This window comes from Callorhinchus milii, unplaced genomic scaffold (assembly GCF_018977255.1).
Source record: "Callorhinchus milii isolate IMCB2004 unplaced genomic scaffold, IMCB_Cmil_1.0 Scaffold4, whole genome shotgun sequence".
Classification (NCBI taxonomy): domain Eukaryota; kingdom Metazoa; phylum Chordata; class Chondrichthyes; order Chimaeriformes; family Callorhinchidae; genus Callorhinchus; species Callorhinchus milii.
The window spans coordinates 66730366-66750985 of record NW_024704745.1 but is presented as its reverse complement, the minus strand read 5'-3'; the positions used below and the strand labels follow the sequence as shown (position 1 = coordinate 66750985).

General features: G+C 41.8%; 1 protein-coding gene across 1 annotated transcript; it reads right to left on the bottom strand.

The window, feature by feature from the left end:
- Positions 1-3546: 3546 nt before the first annotated feature.
- On the bottom strand, positions 3547-9386 carry sap18 (Sin3A-associated protein). Its single transcript, NM_001292736.1, is given in 4 exon segments — positions 3547-4291; positions 7033-7155; positions 8476-8585; positions 9255-9386. Coding segments are annotated over 4 exon segments (504 nt in total). The 5' UTR covers positions 9369-9386; the 3' UTR covers positions 3547-4134.
- Between the last annotated feature and the right edge of the window lie 11234 nt (positions 9387-20620).

Genomic DNA, 20620 nt, shown 5'->3' with positions numbered 1-20620 from the left:
TTCAGATGGAATGGATCATTCACTTTGTGACAGTTTGTATATTTTATAGGCAACTCCAGCAGCCAAGTTGCACATAACAATGTTCTGAAGTCACAACTACAGTAAATTCTATCCTTGTGATCAAATGCAAGGATTATTATTCTACAAATATAGATTTGATCCTATCAGACTAATAGTCATGTGTCCAATACAAGGGACTTTTCCATGCTTGACATGCTGTGAAGAAATAATCTAGTTGAAATGTATTAAGAATAGAAATATTCTTGTTCTATTTAATAATTTCCTCTACTACCAAAAGACCCCAGAAGTCCAGGCTATCTAAACGATAAATAAGTCCTGAATGTAATAATTTGATATAGCGCCTTATGGTTTTGAGACGTCTCAAAGAGCTTTACAGAATACACTATAAAATGTTTATTTTTTGTGGGTGAATTTATGGAATTCGTTTTCTTAAAGCCAAATACTCTATTCCTGTTTAATGCCTTGATAATAGCAGATGATTTAACTTTGAGGAACAATGTACCTGGTTGGGGGAAGAAATTATCAGAATTCTGACTTTATCCGCATGGTGTTCCCTAATTAAAAAAGCAGGTGTGGACAAGGAAAGACTGGTAACTTACTTCATTCCACCCTTGGTTGCATTGCCTACCAGCACATGCCAAAGGATGAGAATCGAATGCTTCATTTTGGTCTGATGTGTGTTCTGGCAGTATTGCACTGGTACAATTTTTCAACAAGGAAATAATTTTAGGATCTTATTCCAATGAAGTGCGATGGTTGGTTGGTTGGTGCTGTTAAGTGCTCATTTTGCAAATGTAACACCAACTGTTTACATGGAAAAGTTCCATTAAAATGCTGGAATAAATAATAGCGGTGAAAGATAAATACGGGAGCCAGGATAGGAGCAGACAATCTGAAACACAAACTTGTGCATGCAAGCAGAAAATTTAATTGGGAAAAGGATGGAGTGGCTGGGACATAAATGAGTCAGAAAAGGAGTGGACCACAGAAGGGAAAGTCATTCCAGCAATGATTAGCAGAACTTATAAACTATCCTTGCAAATCTCACAGTAAAACTGACGTGCTTTGCCAATTGTTGGAACTTCAACACGATTTTAATGGCATCAAGTAAACCCTGCACTTACCATAACCACCACGAGATGGGGTCTGCTTCTTTCCTAAGGCAATGCAGTGACACAATGCCTTGAAGCAGATGAAACCTCAGGTAAGGTTTTTCTGCCAACCTGGGCTTACTCTTGGAATTTATCATATTTAAGTAATGTGAAACTCTGGTTTGGATACTCTTAAGCACAGTGACAGGCACGTACCTGACAATTTTTTTTAAAATTATGGAATGAAAAATACGTAGCTGGTTGGGATGCATCTTCCATGATGTGATTGAAACGATAATGCCCCAGACAATTGCAAAGAGCATTTGGGCAAAAATAAGTGGGGGTTTCCTTGGAGCTGAACAGGGAATGTTGGAATTGAGTCAATCCTCTGTAGCAGTTACAGTAGTCTGGTTCCTGAGACAGGCAGATCTGCAGGACACCCATCAGCAAAATTTGATCACTGGGGACAAGGATTCTTCCCACTCATTACTATTAACGGGTGTTGGTCTTAGCTGGACATTCAGTAGGAGATTTGCCAGACAGTGTTTTCAATGGTATACTGTGTGGTTTTAGCTGCTTAAACGGGCCTTGGGATGTCCTTCCACGGTGAATTACGCTATATAAACAGAATTTTGTTGTTTTTAAACTCCAGCAGTCCCTCAACTGACACTGCATCAGATGCAAGAATTTTTTTTCATCTAGAACTTTTGTTTGGTTTGAATACTCTTAAGCATGGTGATGGGTTTTTACCCAGCTGACTAAAAGATGCAGAGCAAAGGCCTGGAGAAATTAAATTATTCACTATATTCTTCAGTTAAATCTCAACTGTCTACTCACCTTCCCTCTTGAGTTCTGTTAATGCTGTTAAAATTATATATATTGGATTTACAACAACTTGCATTTATACAGCACCTCTCACGCAGGGTAGCGTCCCAGAGCCCTTGTATTTAATACAAGAGGGAAAAGTGCACACGATTTGGAAGTAGATGGCGTACAGGAAATGGGAATAGGAAGGGTGGGTATTGCACGTTTACTAGTTGGGCTGGAAGGTCTATTTCTGTTATTCTACAAAATGTTAACCCTTAAAAGTTATGTTTACCAGGGTCTGGTATGGAATTGTATTGGCTTGCTGAGGTGGGAGCTGAGTCAACAAAAACAACTGGATTATCTCAAATCAAAGTGCAGAGATTTACAAGTAAGGATCCACTGGACAACATGACTGTGGTACGCTTAAATTATTATTTTACATAAAGTTTTGAAATTGTTAAAAAATTTATAGTTCAATTAAAATCAAACCATTCTGGCCACTGGCTTTAAGTTTAAATTGTGAAATAAAAGTAAGGAAATCTGAATTAACATTTAGAAAATTAATGTCTACTCATCTTGAAAAGTATGTCAAAGTCAGCTAGTTCCAGCAACATTAGGTTTGAATAGTTTTAAAGTTCAGATTGCACCAAAAACACTGCTTGGGGAATGTGTGTAAATGAATTTTGCATGCAAGTTCATTTCTGAACAGCTAACATACAAGTGTTCCTAGGACATATCTACAATAAACCTCACATAAGTCGTATCAGTTAGAACCATACATTTAATATGACTTATGCAAAATATGAGTGATGCAAAACTCAATAGTAAATTCAACAGGACTTGGGCAATTATATGATTTACGCCAAGACTTATGGGAGTTTTACTGTCCAATGGTTCTGGAATGCTGAGCTATGCATCATTTTTAAGAGATGTTCTCTTAAGAACCTGTTGGTAGTAAAACTTTATAGTCAGGAATGTCACATTTTGGACGACACAATTATTGTACAGAACAATTGTACAAAGGTGGCTGATAGACTCCAGCAACAGCCACTATTATTTCCATTCTCCGCACTCTGTCCTCCAAACCACCGCTGCTGCCGCTGGCCTGGGAGGATGTTCACCAGTGAGGGAGGGAGAGGAAGTTGGACTGTTGGAAATGGTCGTGGGCTGGATAAAATCATCCGCTGGGCTGGATGCCACCTGTCTGATGGACCATGCTGGGGTAAACAGTAATAGGTGACCATTGATCAGCAGGTCATTGACCAGAGCACACACATTAAGGTAATCATAACAGGAATTAAGTTTTCAAAAAAATTTATTACACAAAGGGTGATTGGAATGTGGAATTCTTTACCACAAAATGGTTAAGTCCATAAATTTGTTTAAAAAGCAATTAGATAGACACTTGAAAAAGAGGAACATTAAAGCGTGTGGGGAGTAGGCAAAAGAGTAGAATTAGATTCAGGTGGCTCATTTTGAAAAAAAAAACAGCAATGCAGATTTAATGACCCAAACGGTGCGATTCCCTGCTGTAACATTCTTTGATTCTCAGACAGGCTACGAAACACCTTGCTGCTGCTCAGGCTGATATCAAGTTACTCATCGCACCAGGGACTTTGTTTTTCTTCATCTTTATTAAGCTTACATCACTTGTCAAGCTTTGCAGAGTTCCTTGGTTAGGGGTGGTTTTGTTGCACTTATCTGCCTTCAATTAACTTTTGGAAAACATTTCTGCTCTCATTTAAAAAGGAATACAATTCTACATTTTACTAAATGTAGGCTGTTATGGTTTCTAGACTTTTATGAAGTCTCAGTTTCAAACCAGAAGCATGTTTTGCTATTCCTGTAATCAGTATTTATTTATACACTTAAAACATTTTGCGAAACATACAATCCCACAAAGACAGTTTAATATTTTTTTAAAAATTCCAACCAGTCAATTTTAGTCCAAATCCAAATTTACAGGGGCAGACTTACAAATCCACAAATGTTACCACTATTCTGTTAAAGATCAGGTCATTTACAAAAATTCACCCAGTTTGAAAAGCAAAAAAAATACAAAGAATGAATCAAAGGGTTTATCAAATCAAACACTTTCCTTGTTAAGTTTTACCAAGGCCAGCAACATCTAACAAGATAGGTTTCTTGTTCATATGTTACACATAAGTAGAAAAACCTAGGTTTATTTTTTGGAGGGAGGGTGGGGAGACGGGAGCTAATAAGGTCTCATGCGTCCAGGAGGGGGCGGTGCTCGACTTGGCGGTGTTATTGCTATGTCCAGGTAGTCCCCGATCTGAAATTTTTGTGACTGTAATGTCATCGAATCGTCTGGTCCTTTCCTTCCTGAAACAGTGGTACCAATCTCTTTCACTCTGTTACAACAAAAAAGAAATTAAGATATCTGAATGCAATTTCCCCAATATAAACAAGCAAACATCTTAACATTAAGACCACGCTCATAGCATAAATGTTTTAATAAAATATTCTACTTGCCTTTTCTTCATTGCTAATTATTCACTGCTCTAATCACCCAACTGAAGCCACAATGCATTTTTCCTCTTAATATTTTAACTTCCATTTAATTCATCAGCCTGAATACAGATTTGCATTGAAGCAATTTGTGCCAATATCAAAAGATATTTACCCTATCTTCATTAAACTACAATTCACACACAACCATAAATTACTTCTGCCCATCTTATTCTATAATTATTCTTATTCCATTATTTGAAGAGATAAGAGAATTTCTCTTGATGTCCCAGCCAACGATCCTCCAAATAAAATTGGTCACCCACTCCATGGCTGTTTGTGGGACACCGCTGTATGCAAATTGGATGCTAAATTCACCCAAAAAAAATACCGTCGCTGTACTTTACATCATGTGGGGCACTAACGGCGTCCTCCTGATGTAAATAGTCCTATACCAAAGGTAACGATTATTTATTTTATTATTAGATCTACTCAGCAATTATAACTTTGGATTCTGACTCTGCAAAGCCTGAGGACTATCATGAATAAACTTATCAGCTGGATACTGAGCAATATGATCACAAAGCTCACAGGATAGCTATAATCCCAGATCTGTTACATTGTTAGGGCAATTGTAATCGGGGCAAATAAGGAGAGGGCAAATCAACCATGACTTTGCACCCACTTTGGCTTTATCCAGTAATCCTTACTGTAAGTATCAGTGTCAACTAAGTATGAGGCCTTTCAATGTGGAATAGCTTAATGGCACTCAGTGATAGGCTAAAATATAAAGAATTGTCATTTGGGGGAGATGCTGTGTGTTACTGTTATGTCCAGGTAGTGTTTGATTCTAGACTCAGAGACATTGGGAAACTGTTAGTGCCCGTGGAACTGTAGCAGAGTACACACTGCCACCATCAGAAGAGGAAACTGGAGAGGGGGTGGAGTAAAGACAAATGCTGGCATATGTAATCAAAAAAGTAGTTGATCGTTTAATTGGTCACAACTTTGTTTAGATATTGTTACAGTAGAGGTAAAATTTTTATTGCATCATATTATTACATAGAATGTATAGCACAGAAACAGGCCATTCGGCCCAACTGGTCTATACCGGTGTTTATGCTCCACATGAGCCTCCTCCTGCCCTCCCTCAGCTAACCCTATCAGCAATAACCTTCTCCCTCATGTACTTATCTACCTTCCCCTTAAATGCATCTATGCTATTCGCCTCAACTAGTCCTTGTGGTAGCAAGTTCCACATTCCCACCACTCTCTGGATAAAGCTGTTTTTTTTGGATTTCCCTATTTGATTTTTTGGTGACTATTTTATATTTATTGCCCCTGGTTTTGGACTCCCCCACAAGTGGAAACATCTTCTCTATGTCTATCCTATCAAAACCTTTCATTATTTTAAAGACCTCTATCGGTCACACCTCACCCTATTCTTTCCAAGAGAAAAGAGTCCAAGCTTGTTCAGCCTTTCCTAATAGGTATTACCTCACAGTTCTGATATCATCCTTACAAATCTCCTTTGCACCTTCTCAGATGCCTCTATATCCTTTCTATGATATGGGGACCAGAACTGTACATAATCATAATCCAGTTTCTTTAAAGTTTAGTGAAAGGATATGCAGACTGTATTCAATATAATCAATACCTTACATAAGGAAATGAGAAGAAATGTTTTCAAGTTTGCAGTCAGTTCTCTTCAATGCTGGTTTCATCTCAGACAAATTAATTATGATGAAGCAATTAAAATAACTCATTGTCCAAGTAATAGTCTAATCCATTAAACCACATCTGTGCACTTGCCCACTCAGCTTTTCCTCACCCCTGAAACATTCCCAACCTTCACCACAACCTCTCCTCTTTGGCCAATGAGACTCTTACCCACACCTTTATCATTTCGAGGCTTGACTACGGCCAATGCTCTGTTCATCAGACTCCATAGTTCTAGTTTGCACAAGCTACAGACTATCCAGAACTCTGCAACCTGTGTCCTCTATTGCACCAGTCTATTATCCTCTTCCACAACTCCAACCCCCCAGCAGAGTTCAAGATCCCGTTTCTCCACCATTAAATTCCTATATGGTCTCGTCCCATCCTACCTCTGCAACCTCCTTCAGCTCTACCACTCCCTCCACTCAACAAGGACCAACCTGCTTCACGTCCTCCACGCTATCCACTCTACCAAATGGTGGACAAGCTTTCAGCCATTTTGCCCCCTCTCTCTGGAGCTCCAGCCGGAATCCCTCTGACTCCCTCCCCTTGTTAAAGATTCATCTCAATGTAGCTCTTTGACAGTGCTTTAGGACATCTTTCCCCTCCCTCTCGCCTGCCACCCCCAGCTCAGGTACCCAGCCAGCAGAGTCAAACACTTGGGACATCCTTCCAACGTGAAGATGCTATATAAATGTAAATTTGTGCTGTAAAGTTCTTAGCTCAAAAGCTTGTTAAGAAACTCTTGCTTTTTTTTTTACAGCATCCATAGCACATTCATATTTCAGAATATTGCAATTCCACTATTCGCCTCAATCCACACATTCTCGTTATTTTAAGGAAAGACTCAGGTCAACTGAAGTCCAAATAGGGTGCAGGGATGGGCCAGGGGGGTGAAGAGAAAGAAAATGTGAAATGTTCTAACCTGTAACCAGGCCTTTTAGGATCCGGATACACAATTGCAAAACTGAAGTGCGTTCCTTTCTTCCGAGCCTCAGGATAGACTTCCTTTACTAGGCTGGTTAGTTCCTTTAGTGTTGCATCCATCCTAAAATTAAAAAAAAATTCTATTGTTATGTAATATGCACAAACTAATATATAGCTATGATGGGACAGTGTTTGTATTACAAATGTAATACACCATTACAAATGTAATACAAGGTGTTACAATGCCAGAAACTGGTCCTTCCCATTACAGTATTATGCTTTTGATCAATAGGAATTATCAGTTAACGGAACAATTTTTTTTATAAGTGTTAGTGTATGTACTGGAGTATTAAGCAAGCTGCAAACTAAGTTTATATTATCTTAAACATCTTCTCCCACAATTTAGAGCAATAGCTGAATCTCCTTAGCTGCAAGATTAAATACATTTATAATACTAATCCGTTACATTTGATATTGTGTCATATCACATCGTGTCATCAAAATGACTCAAAGCACTTCACACAAACTTTATATTTATGTGTAGTGATGGTGTATTAGTACATGAATTGATAGTCAACGTACACACACCAGTATCCTACAAACAGCCATGAAGTAAATAACCAATATTATCTGGAGGATTGTTGGCCAGGACACCAGGAGAAACTTCTGTCTTCTTTCAATTAGCATCATGGGATCTTAAAGTCCACAAACAGGCAGATGAGGCCTTGGCATGAACTCCTCTGCACTGGAGTGTCAGCCTAGACGATATACTCAAAGTCCTGATGTAGAGCTTGAACCCAAAACCTCTTGACTGAGTCAAGTGTGCTACCAACTGAACCAGGTTGACAGGCCTCGTCTATGGCATCTAGTTTGGAAAGCAGATATTATTCTGTTATTCCCAAGTTGAATGCATTTTTGACTGCGCTCTCATCCAATTAACCAAAACTGAGTGTAATGCCTCCTACTTTAGACACGGTTGCTATAAAATTTGGACTTCTTATTCAATATTAATTTCATTACGTATCGAGGACGTGATAAGGCGCTATATCGAACGAAAGGATTATTATCAAATTAAAAAGCAATATTTAGCAACTTAAGTAATTGACCCATTTGCATTTTTTTGCAAAGGGTTAATAAAGCAGTTAACAATACAAAATACAACTCTGATTTTGCACATGGATAGACATGTACAAATGCAGTCTGCAACCACTTCATTTTCCCATATTATTCCTCCTTGTTTAGATACAAACAAATCTAAAACAGGAGGCTCTCTTGCGCTCAATTTCAGACAAGACCGCACTCGAAGATGCATTCGAATTAGGAAGTAACCTAAAAATAAGGTTCAGTGGCTTAGACTTGGTTTCAAATGGTCGCTTATTTACATCACCGAAGAGTTAACTAAGTTCAGAATTATGTTTCTAAAGTGAAAGCCGGTACTCACCAGGTGTAGATCTGAAGTTCACTGGATGGAACATTCCCTCTCGCAAAATCGTCCATTCTGTGATGCCTCCCGTTGTTGGTCGTGAACACGCGTAACAGCAGCGGGCAGGTCTGCACACAGAAACAACACAAAACAAACAAAACAAAACCGTGTAATGGAAGGAAGATCACAAAACCAACCGCACCGTCGCATCCGACACAGCGCCTCATCAAGTCGCCGAGACGCCCCAAAGCGCTTCACCGGTGATATTGCGAAGTGGGTTATGGACCGACCGTGTGGTTTGGTTGGGGCAGGTTTTTTTTTGGGGGGGGGAGTGGGGGGGGGGGGAGTGGGGAACAGTGGGATGTCAAATTTTTCCTCAGGAATTTGAAAAAAAAAGTTTTGATAATTGGTCGCACACAAAGACCAGGTCTGCAATTCACCCCCTGATAATCAGCTCTGGGGGACTCACAGGGGCCTCCCGCTGTAACAGCAGCAGCTGCCCTCCCTGACTGCCATTACCGCCTCTCCCCCCCCACCACTCCTCGTGTTGCCCAGACGCTTACAAATAAAAGCCCAGGCGCCTCTCCCCCCCCCACACACACACACACAGGCGATGGGCCGCTCTATTCAGCGCTGACCCGGGAGGCGGACGGCGATGGGCGGTTTTTTTTTTGTCGCGCGGGTTTGAATGAGAGCGCGAGCCGCTCGGGGCACCGCCGGGGCCTAACTCGGCCGCCCGCCCGGGCCCAGGGCCGCCACCCGCCTTAACAGCTACCCCGCCACCGGGCCACACTGACTTTTTCCCGGTCCACGGGCTTTTCTGGCTCCTTTTTAATCTCTTCCTGGGTGACCCTGGACTCGACGGCCATGTTCGCTACCCGCCGCTCCCTCAGCGTTGGCGACCGCACCATAGGTACCGGATGGGGAGCAGGGGGATGGCGCTGGAAGCTGCGCATGCTCACAAGGCGCCCGGGGCAGTTTGCCAGGACCCCTGGGCCGCCATCTTTGATGCAGGCAAAACGCAGCTTCCCCTCAAATGTGGCCAAATTGGGCGATTTTTTTGTTGTTGTCCAGAGCGCTTTGGCGGGTGCCTAATTTTTTTTAAAAAAAAGTGTAAGAGCAAAATCTGCAAAACTTGTTTTTGAAGACCCTTTGAAGACCTTTTCTTACACAGTTTCGAAAGCACTAATTCAAATTGGCCAGTTTGATACCCACAGGAGGCAACTCCTACTATTGGGCTAGTGTTTGGGCTAGTGTTTGGTGGACTTTGGGCTACAAACTTATTTAACTTTCTAGCAGATCCTGGATGGTGGTTACCAGGCGGCGCTCCGGGCTGCCACACCTGGCTAAGGTACAACAACAACAACAACAAAATTACATTTGAGAAGCGCCTTTCACGTCAGGAGGACGTCCCAAAGCGCTGAACAGTCAGGTGTTGGGGCCCGAGCATGGGGGAGGGGGGTGTAGGGGTGAGGGAAGGCAGAGAGGAGGGAGGGAGACCAATAATAATAATAATAATAATAATAATAATCCTTGCATTTGATATAGCGCTTTTCACGTCGGGAGGACGTCCCAAAGCGCTTCACAGAACACACTGTAAAGTGAATTGACTGTATATTTGTGGGCGAACGCGGCAGCCAATTGCGCACAGCAATGTCCCACAAACAGTCGTGGATTGAAAATGACCAATTTATTATTGTTTTTGGTTTTTGGAGGGATTATTATTAGGCGTGTGGAGTAAGGAAACTTGCCCAAGGTTTCGCCCTGCCTGGAATTGAACTCAGGTCTCTAGCTTGCAAAGCGAGTGCTCAACCACTGAGCTGCAGGACTCCACGAAGGCACCGTCGAAGAGAAAGGTCTTGAGACGGACCTTGAAGGAGGCAAGGGAGGAGGCGAGGCGAAGGGACTGTAGGATGTGGGGGCAGAGAGACTGAAAGCCCGGCCACCGATGGTGGGGCGGGTCGGGCGGGAGACATGGAGCAGACCGGAGCCCGATGAACGGAGGGAGCGGGCAGGTTGGTAGGGAGTCAGCAGGTCAGAGAGGTAGGTGGGGGCAAGGCCATGGATGGACTTAAAGGTGAGGATAAAGATCTTGAACTCGATCCTCTGGGGGATGGTGAGCCAGTGGAGTCGGGCGAGGGTGGGAGTGATGGGGTCACGGAGCCTGGTGCGTGAGAGTACACGAGCTGCTGAGGTTTGGATGATCTGCAGCTTGTGAAGGGAAGAGTTGGGAAGGCCGATGAGGAGGGAGTTTCCATAATCAAGCCTTGAGGTGACGAATGCATGGGTGTGGGTTTCAGCAGCCTGAGGGGTGAGGCAGTGTGGAACATTGTATTTATAACCTTTATTAGCCTTCAGAAGGGATCTAGATAAATACCTTCAAAAAGGGTGAACTACCCGGGTATATGGAGAAAGGGTCGGCAAATGGGACTGAAGGGATTTGCTCTTTTTTTAAAAAGAAGTCTGCGACAACAATTTGCCTTTACATAGTGGCCTTCATCCAGGGTAGTGTCTCAGGGTGCTTAACAGGGGTTTGACACTGACCTGGGGAGAAAGGAGAGGTGACTGTGGGCCGTTGACTGTAGAATTCGATTGTGGTTGAATCAGATACTGTAGATGCTTTCAACAACAACAACAAATTACATTTATATTGCACCTTTCACCTTGGAAGAATCTCCCAAGGCATATACACATGTGGATTGCAACTCCAATTAAAACATTTTGAGACACAAAAGTTCTTTCCTTAGGGACAAACAACAAAAACATACGTTTGTATAGCACCTTTCACGTCAGGAGGACGTCCCAAGGCGCTGGACAATCAATGTTTCAGATCTGAGCTGGGGATCGGGGTGGGTGATTGGCAGGGGTGGAAAGGAGGGTGATCGAAGGCACGGTAGAGGAGGTGGGTCTTGAAGGAGTGGCAAGGGAGGGGGCGAGGCGGAGGGACTGCGGGATGGGTTTCCATAGGGTAGGGGCAGAGTGGCAGAAGCCTGGCCCACTCGCCAATGGTGGGGCGGGTGAGACGGGAGACGTGAAGCAGGCTGAGTGGAGGGAGCAGGCAGGTTGGTAGGCGGTCAGGAGGTCACAGGTAGGGGGGAGCAGATTGTTGTACAATTATTAAGTTATTTAGGAAAGTCAGAGCCATTTTAAATTAATATAATTTCACTATGATCTATGGAAAAAGTCACATCCTTGTATCAGTTGTTCCTACAGATATCTTTTCAAAAATAACATTGGGCACAAAATAGCTAGGCCAAGGTAGGAATTAAACATGCTGAAAGCAGGAAACACTGAAATCATCTTGTTTCTTTCAAAGTGAGCTATAAAGGTAATCCATGTATAACAAACCACAGTTAACCACTCAGGCCATTAACTGCTCAGCACTGACGCAGTTTATAAGAAACTAGAGATAAATAGCCGTTGCATCTTCGTTTGTAACCAAAGGATCCAATATGGAATGTAGATTGACAAAAAGACAGACATTTCACCTTTATCTATACTCAGCTGGGAGGACTCCTTTTAGGAGGACTCCTGTGGGAGGACACCTATCAAAGCTACACTATCCAAAGGGGTTTACTGCGTGATCTGGCAGGTCTTCAAGTTATTGCAAGGCAAAAAAACTGCCATACATTTGTTGCAGAACATATTAGTATAGATGTTTCACTTTAGAAGGGTGTGTGCTTTCCTCTGTGGCTACTTTGTTGCAGAAACGAAGCATACCTCATATTTTGGAGCTTAATTCAAGCATTTTTTAAATATAGCTCATCAACGATAGGGAAAAAAATGCCCATGACACTCACGAATGCAGGACCTTTCTGATTAGGTATAAATCATGTCTTTACGTCAATCGTTTATTGTGTTATTATCGGATACACAGGCAGACACACAGACATTTCATCTTTATTTGTATAGATATATTAAGAAAAATACAGACACTAAGTGAAAATACCCACAAATACATTACAAATGGAAATGTAAACACACTCCAAATGCTGAAAACGCATAGGATTACTGTACATATAAAATATTCTTGTGTGTATATTATAATAATTCTTAATAATAGACTACCATGTACATAGACTTGTAATAGATGAACCATGATCCATTCTGCCTTCCCCCACCTCTGCAGCATTGCCGCCTTGGCTACTACCTCTCCTCTCGGGCTGCCAAGACCCTCATCTGTGCTTTCATCACATCCAGGCTTGATTGTGCTAACTCCCTACTCACCAGACTTTCTAACTCTTCCCTCCACAAGTTGCAGATTATTCAGAACTCTGCAGCTCGGGGCTTCTCCTGCACCAAGCTCCGTGAGCTAATCACCCCCATCCTCATCTTTCTTCCCAATCCATCAGAGAATCGAGTTTAAGAACCTCAGCCTCACTTTTAAAGCTCTCCATGGTCTTGTTCCTCCCTGTCTCTGCAACCTACTAAAACCTTACCAATCTGTCCGTTCTCTCTGCTCAGTGGGCACTGACCTGCTCCATGTCCCCCACTTGCCCCCCTCCAGCCTTTCTGTCCCTTTCCTCCACCCCTTTTGATTCCAACCTCCAGTTTGGGTGCAAACCCTTAACTCTTTTGCACCTTGGGACGTCCTACTGATCTGCAAGATGCTTTATAGTGTAATTTGTTGCTTCTTCTTGTCGTTTTTGATATGGTAGCTGAAGTCCAAACATCTCAAAGTAGTTCACAGCATTTTTTTACGTAAAGTATAATGACTGTATATCTGTAGGCAAACGCACATACTGTACACATATCTATATATATGTGTATGTACAGATATGTACAAAGAGGAATGTCCTGTGCGCTAGAAATATGCATACACATTTACACTATATGTGGAAACTTGCAGACAACGTACAATTTAAAATATATGCCAAATCACTTTTATAGGATTTATATTGCACTTGGCATTTTAGGGTTGGGTCTTCTCCAGCAAATGTTTGTAACAAACAGAGATTATGTCACAAATGTTCTGTGCTTCTTTTCTCCTCCCTATGCTAAGGATGATGATACTATTTTACAGCATCTTTATTGCTACACAAGTGAGATCAGTTTACTCAGAACACAAACTGTATAGCTCAGTGTCATCCTATTTTTTCACAATTATTTATTTTGATATTCTAATGTATATTGTACACTTCCATCAATAACTTGCATTTATATAGTGCCCTTCATGTCACGGCGTCTCGGAGCACTTTGTTCTTACAACTATTGATCTTAGTCAATCAGGCTCACTGCAATCCTTTCTTCGGCATACCACAAATTAACTGTTTGTAACAAGGTCGAATTCAAATCTAAAGATCAGGAGCTTGCCATGTGAGTATCATGATTAAAAAGTACAGGCATTGTTTTCTGTGTTGCTAAGGTTGCTAATCCTCTGATGTATCAGAACTCAATAAAACTCATACTGTGCGAAAACAGACAAAAAGTGGCAGGCATGCACTCCTGTTAAAGAAGTAATTAACTTGCGTCACTCTTAAAGCTGCAGTGCTCTATTACTCAATTGTTCTATAAATTCTTCTCTAAAAGACATTTACCTGCAAAAATACGAATGTTTCAAAACTAAATTCTGATTCACAAACCAGATGAGAAAAGCACAATTGCATTAAGTGCCGATTACATTGAGCTGGAACTAATGGGAATGTTAGCATAAAGATATCAGCCAGGTTCAGAGATGAAAGTCACAAGCACACAAACTGCAGTTCCACTTCTGAGATATAAACATTTAATACTGCAATTTTAGGCAACATGATCTTTTTCATCTTTATTTAGAATACATTAAATTTTGAAACAATTTAAAAATAATTTGCACATATTCTATACCAATTTTAATGGTTTCAAAGTTACATCCCCACAATGTTTTTCTATATAAAAAGAACAAAGCTGAGGTGTTAGAATCACAGGCAGCTTCCTTGAGGTCTGGACCTGGGAAGGAAATGGTGGAACAAGCAAGGTTAGGGATGTGAAGCATTCTGGAGCCCACTGAGCGGAAGGGACGGGCAGGATAGTAGGGGCTTAGGAGAGGTAGGGGGGAGCAAGACATGGAGGGCTTTGAAGGTGAGGACCAGGATCTTGGGATGTCCTCCTGACGTGAAAGGTGCTATACAAATGTAATCTTGTTGTTGTTATTGAACTGTATCCTCTGTGTGATGGGAAGCCAGTGGAGTCGGGCAAGGATGGGGGTGATAGGGTTATGGAGCCTGGTGCGGGAGAGGACACTGGCTGCAGAGTTCTGGATGATCTGCAGCCTATAGAGGGAGGACTTGGGAAGGTCGACAAGCAATGAGTTTGCATAGTCAAGCCTCGATGTAATTAAAGCATGTATGAGGGCTCTGGCGACCTGCGGTGGTGGAGCCGGGCAATGTTGCAGAGGTGGGGGAAGGCAGAGCGGGTCAAGGCACAGATGTGGGATAGAAAGGATAGTTGAGGGTCAAACAAGATGCCAAGGTCCCAGACTGGCTTAGCAAGGTGGAGTGTGCAACCATGGGTGATGCTACTATCAGCGCCTGAGGTGAGGAGACACTGACAGGAGTCAATCAGGAGAGCCTCGGTCTTGTGGACATTCAACTGAAGAAAGTTAGCTCTCATCCAGGACTTGATGTCTCACAGACATTCTGTCAGCACAGCAGTGGTCCTGGAGTCAAGGGTGGAGGCAGAGAAGTACAGTTGGGTGTCATCCGCATAATATGGAAGTTGACCTATTAAGGATAAGAATCTATTATGTTGTCGAGATGATTAAAGGTGCTTTACAGGAATTTAATGTGAAGTAATATAATAAAAAAAATTCTTGAATTTGATATAGCTTTTCACGTCTTCAAGACATCTCAAAGCGCTTCACAGAATATACTGTAAAATGAATTGATGGTATACCTGTGGGCAAAACACGGCAGCCTTGCGCACAGCAGTGTCCCACAAAGAATCGTGGATTGAAGTGACCAATTTATTATTGTTTTTTTTTCTTGAGGGATTATTATCAAGTGTGTGGAGTAACTTGCCCAAGCTTTCGCCCTGCTGGGGATCAAACCCAGGTCTCTCACTTGCAAGGTGAGTGATCTAACCACTGAGCTACAGGACGCCACGAAGTGTAGTAACTGTGTAATAATTCAGCATACATGGAATATTTTTTCTCCTCAAATTATATTCCCATTTTTAAACCTAATTTCTGTTGATTTTAAACCTTCTGAATATGTAAGGAAAATAGTTACTATTAGGCACATGCAATTATATGAATCTTGTAGTGTGAATACAGTGAGCTGGAACTAATGTGAATGTTAGCATAAAGATGCTAGCCCAGTTCAGCTGGTAGCACTCTTGAATCAGACGTTTGTGAGTTTAAGCCCCATGTTGACTGACTTTGAATTCGCAGTCCAGGCTGACACAATGTGGAATCCTGTAGCTCAGTGGTGAGAGCACTCGCTTTGCAAGTGAGAGACCTGAGTTCAATTCCAGGCAGAGGGCGAAACCTTGGGCAAGTTTCCTTACTCCACACAGAGCCTAATAATAATCCCTCCAAAAACCCAAAACAATAAACAAATATACAGTCAATTCACTTTACAGTGTGTACTGTGAAGCACTTTGGGACGTTCTCCCGACGTGAAAAGCACTATATCAAATGCAAGGATATATATATATAATGTAGTGTTGGGGAGTGCTGCATTGTTGAATGTGCGTCCTTTGGATGAAATATTAAACCAAGGCTCCATCTGCAAGTTCAGGTGAATTTTAAGGATCCCAAGGCACAATTGGAAAAGAGAAGAGCATTTCTCCCAATGTGCTGGCCAACAATCCTCCAGTTTTAAAATAATCGTTAATTAATTTCACAGCTGTTTGTAGTACATTGCTCTGTGGAAATTGGCTGTCACATTTGCCTACAAATAGTGATTAAACCTTACAATACAGTGCTTTGAAATGCCCTCCTAATGTGAAAGGTGCTACATCAAATGGATTATTATTTTACAAAATGAAGATGAGTTGGGCGATATAAGCTATGAAGATCTTTTCCAGGTCTGTACAATTTCCCCAATAACATTTTATTTAAATAACAAAATAACTAAGATCTAATAAAACTCAATAGATACAATACTATTCATTTAGTTTTACCACCTCTCTACTCTCCATATGTACATGTATAATAATAATCCGAAAATGTTGGTGTAGCGTTTTTCAAGTTAGGACATTCCAAAGTGCTTTTTGACAGGATATAATGTTGAGTTTTGTGGATGAATGCGGGGATCAATTTGTGTTCAGCAATGTCCCACAAACAGTCATGGAGTGAATGACTAATTTTATTTGGGGGATTGTTGGCCAGGACACAAAGAGAAACTCCCTTCTCTTTTTCAATACTGCCATGGGATTGTTAACATCCACCTGAACAGGCAGACTGTGCCTCAGTTTAACATCTCATCCTTGGGGCTGCACCTGTGACAATGCAGCACTCCTCCAGTACTCTACTGGAGTATCAACATAGACTTATATGAATTCTAGGACCTGACTTGGGGCTTGAACCCACAACTTTCTGACTCAGAGGTGAGAGTGCAACCAATCATAAGAAATATATGTATATTATTTATTTTATCTTTATCAGAATTTTGACTAGATTAACAATCTTTGCAACTTAGACCAGTGAGTATATCTTTACACAGAATGTAATCACCCCTGAGACAGTTTAACAGGAACACTGAAGTCAAAAAACAGTTGGATGCGATTATTAGATTAGAGGGTAGTATTCTGGACAGATGAAATCAAAGTGTTGTAGGTCTATCTTCATCCAAAATTTTCTTACTTTCTTGTGATTTCACATGCTAGACAAGAAATGACTGTCATTGTTTCACTCTATTTTGTACGCAATTTTATTTCTACAAAATGAACTCAATAGCGACACAATTTAAACATAAAAATTCCCCAGTATTCTTTGTTATTCTCACATTGTGTCATCTTATTGGACACAGCTCTGAAGGTTCCATTCAGCTACATTGCCATAAACCCCCAACAATTTTAATTGTTCAGTACAATTGTTTTTGAAGTGAATTTATGCACTCATCCAATAACAAGATTTGGGGAATTAAACACTTTTTTCTCTTTTGTCACCCAGTGTCAGCATTCCAGGTCAACTATAGCACAGCTGGCTATGGGGATAAGTCCCCTTTGCTCTGCCTACAAAATGTTCAATAACTCCAGCCTCAAAGGAGTACAGTCTGCTCCCAACTGTGAACAATTATTTTATCATACCAGCTATTCTAATGGCCTCTTTTAAGATAGTCAGTTTAGGGCCAATTAGTGCAGAGCTATTCTCACTGGGGCAGCAAAATGTATTTCTTTGGTACCTTACTGAAGTAGGTGTTAGGTAAGACCATGTTTGAGGAACTACACGGCAGCGGGTAATTGGAACACGGAACGCTGTGCCATAAATCACTCCTGATACTGAGCACATAACAACAAATTGGATATACATTTGATGTATAATATGAAACAGTTCAGGAAATCAGCATGGAGTTGGGATTAGAGTACTGTAGTTAGGTCCAGTGAATGAATACTATTAGGATAGGTTTGGTGGGCCAAATGGCCTATATTGAATTACTGTCTATTGCAATACTGTATAATTCCTTGCAATCAATATAGTTCTTATAAAGTCGAAAGTCTCAAAACTTCACAGAAAATTGATGTTATGTTTTTGTGAGTCACAGGATCACAAGAGATGTTCAGATAATGAAAGTCCTTTTGATCTAATCCTTCCAAAATACCTACCTCAATGTTCTCCCATTACGGAATCAATCTGTTTCTTGAATGTTTCTTGACGTTCTTCACATGCCTCCCAATGTGAAAGGCACTACAAATTTTAATTTGTATTGTATTAAATGAATCCAGCATCTTAGCCTGAGCCAATCTTCCCAGTAATCCATTCTAATAATTGGTCAATGGTTACAGCTCTTGCCTCATAAGCGAGAGACCTGGGATCAATTTCCGGTAGGATGAAATGTTGGGCAAGTTTCCTTACTCCTCAAAACCCTCTGCTTATCTAGCAGTAAATAGCATAATAGCATGACTGTTTGTGGGACACTGCTGTGTGCAATTGGCTGCCGCATTTCACTCACAAAATATACAGTCAATTCACTTTACAGTATGTTCTGTGAAGCGCTTTGGGACATCTCAAAGATGTGACAAGGCGACATATCAAATGCAAGGATTATTATAATTAATTATCCTCTGGACAAATAAATACTTCCTGGGCTCAAATTGTCTTTTGCTACCTAGAAATTATGCCCTCTCGTTCTGCTGCCTTGTCTTAACTCAAAGTACTGTTGTGGTTTACTTTCTCAATCCAATTTAGAATCTTATATACCTTTATAAGGGCCTCTCTGAAACATTTCTTTACAAGGTTTGTCACAGCTCACTCTAACACTGGGGATTATTGTTGTTGCTCTCCTCTGCACCTTATCTAGGGTCTGGGCAGCTCCTTTATGTTAGCGCTATCTTGTGTGAAAGGGATGCAAGTTGTTGTTGTTATGTTGTGACAACCAGAATGTACAAAGTAATCCGGGCATTGCTTTACCAGAGCAGTATACATCTTGAGCCATAACATCTACGGATTTAAAGTCAACTATTTTGACAATGAATTCCAGCATTCAGTTTGCCTTGTTTAATGCTGCTGCACATTCTTTTTCACAGGGTGAGCGATGAGGCAACAAATGCCAACAAAATATACACATTCACACTACTTTACAATATATCATATGAAGCACTTTGAGATATCTCAATGATATGATGTGAAGTGCTATATTAAATGCAAGTATTAATATTATAATGCCTCTAGGTCTCTTTCAGCTTCCTCTTGGCAAATACTATGCCCATCGATGGAGTATGTGTACCTTCTATTGTTACCTGCATTTATTTGTTTTGAATTTAATTTGCCAGACATCAACCAATATGCACACCTTATCAAGCTCTTTCTGACGCCTTTGCTGCCTCCTTTGATTCCACAGTTTGTCTGCCTATCCCTGCCATGTCTCAAAAATTGGTGCGTACAAATTCTTGGCACATGCTTGGTTATCATGTTTGTTAAGAAAAATAAGTTGTCAGTGCAAAAGCCCAGGGTAAGATACACAGCCACTTCACTTTGCAATGTATCCTGTATATCTGTATATCTTTCGCCCACAAAACACAGTCACTCGACTTTACAGTATAGCCTGAGAAGTGCTTTCGGACCTCCCTCTTTGACCTACCTACGGTCATCTCCCCTCTCTCCCTGGCTCTGCCACTGTTAAGTTCTCCAAGCCTCAACCAGTGTGAAGGGCACTAGGTAAATGCAAGTCGTTGTACTCCTGACGAGAAAGGCCAAATGTAAGGATTATTAGTATTTGTTATCCTGCAGAGCACTTTGAGGCATGGAAGGCGCTGTGTTAAATGCAAGGATTAATATTGTTATAATAATATAGCATGACACTGGAGACAAAGTGAGCACACCATCTCAGCGAAGAGGCTGTACGCCATCTCAGCTCAGTGATAGTACTCTGAGTCAGAAGGTCGTGGGTGCAAATCCTTGAACCCACATAGTTTAAGCCATCACTCCAATGCAGTGTTTGGGTGGGGGGGGGGGGGGGGGCACTTCATTGTCGGAAGTGCTGACCTTCGGATGAGACGTTAAACCGAGGTCTCATCCGCCTGTTCCGGTGGATGTTAGAGATCCCACGGCACTATTCAAAGAGTGAAGGGAGTTTCTCCTGGAGTCCTGGCCAACAATCACCCAAATAAGATTGGTCATTCGCTTCATGGCTGTTTGTTGTTGGCTGTTTGTTGTTGGCTGCTTGGCTCATTGCTGTGCGCAATTGTGCTGCCACGTCGGCCTCCAAATACAAATACACAGTCATCCTTTGAGCTGTGCACCCGAAGCGATAAGGCGCTGTGTGAAATGCAAGGACGGTCAGTGACTGTGCGGGAGGCTGACAAGTCTGCTTCCTCTCCCTGGGGCCCCGCCCCTCCCCTCCCCTCCCCGCGGGCCCCGCCCCTCCCCGCGGGCCCCGCCCCGCCCTGGGGCCCCGCCCCCTGTCGGTATGCGGAGCGAGGTTCCGCGCGAGCGCACGCACGTGACCGCAATGGAATGAAAACAATGCGGAGCGAAGCTGTCAATCAACCGCCTCCCCACAGCCCCGGGTCACATTCTGAGGAG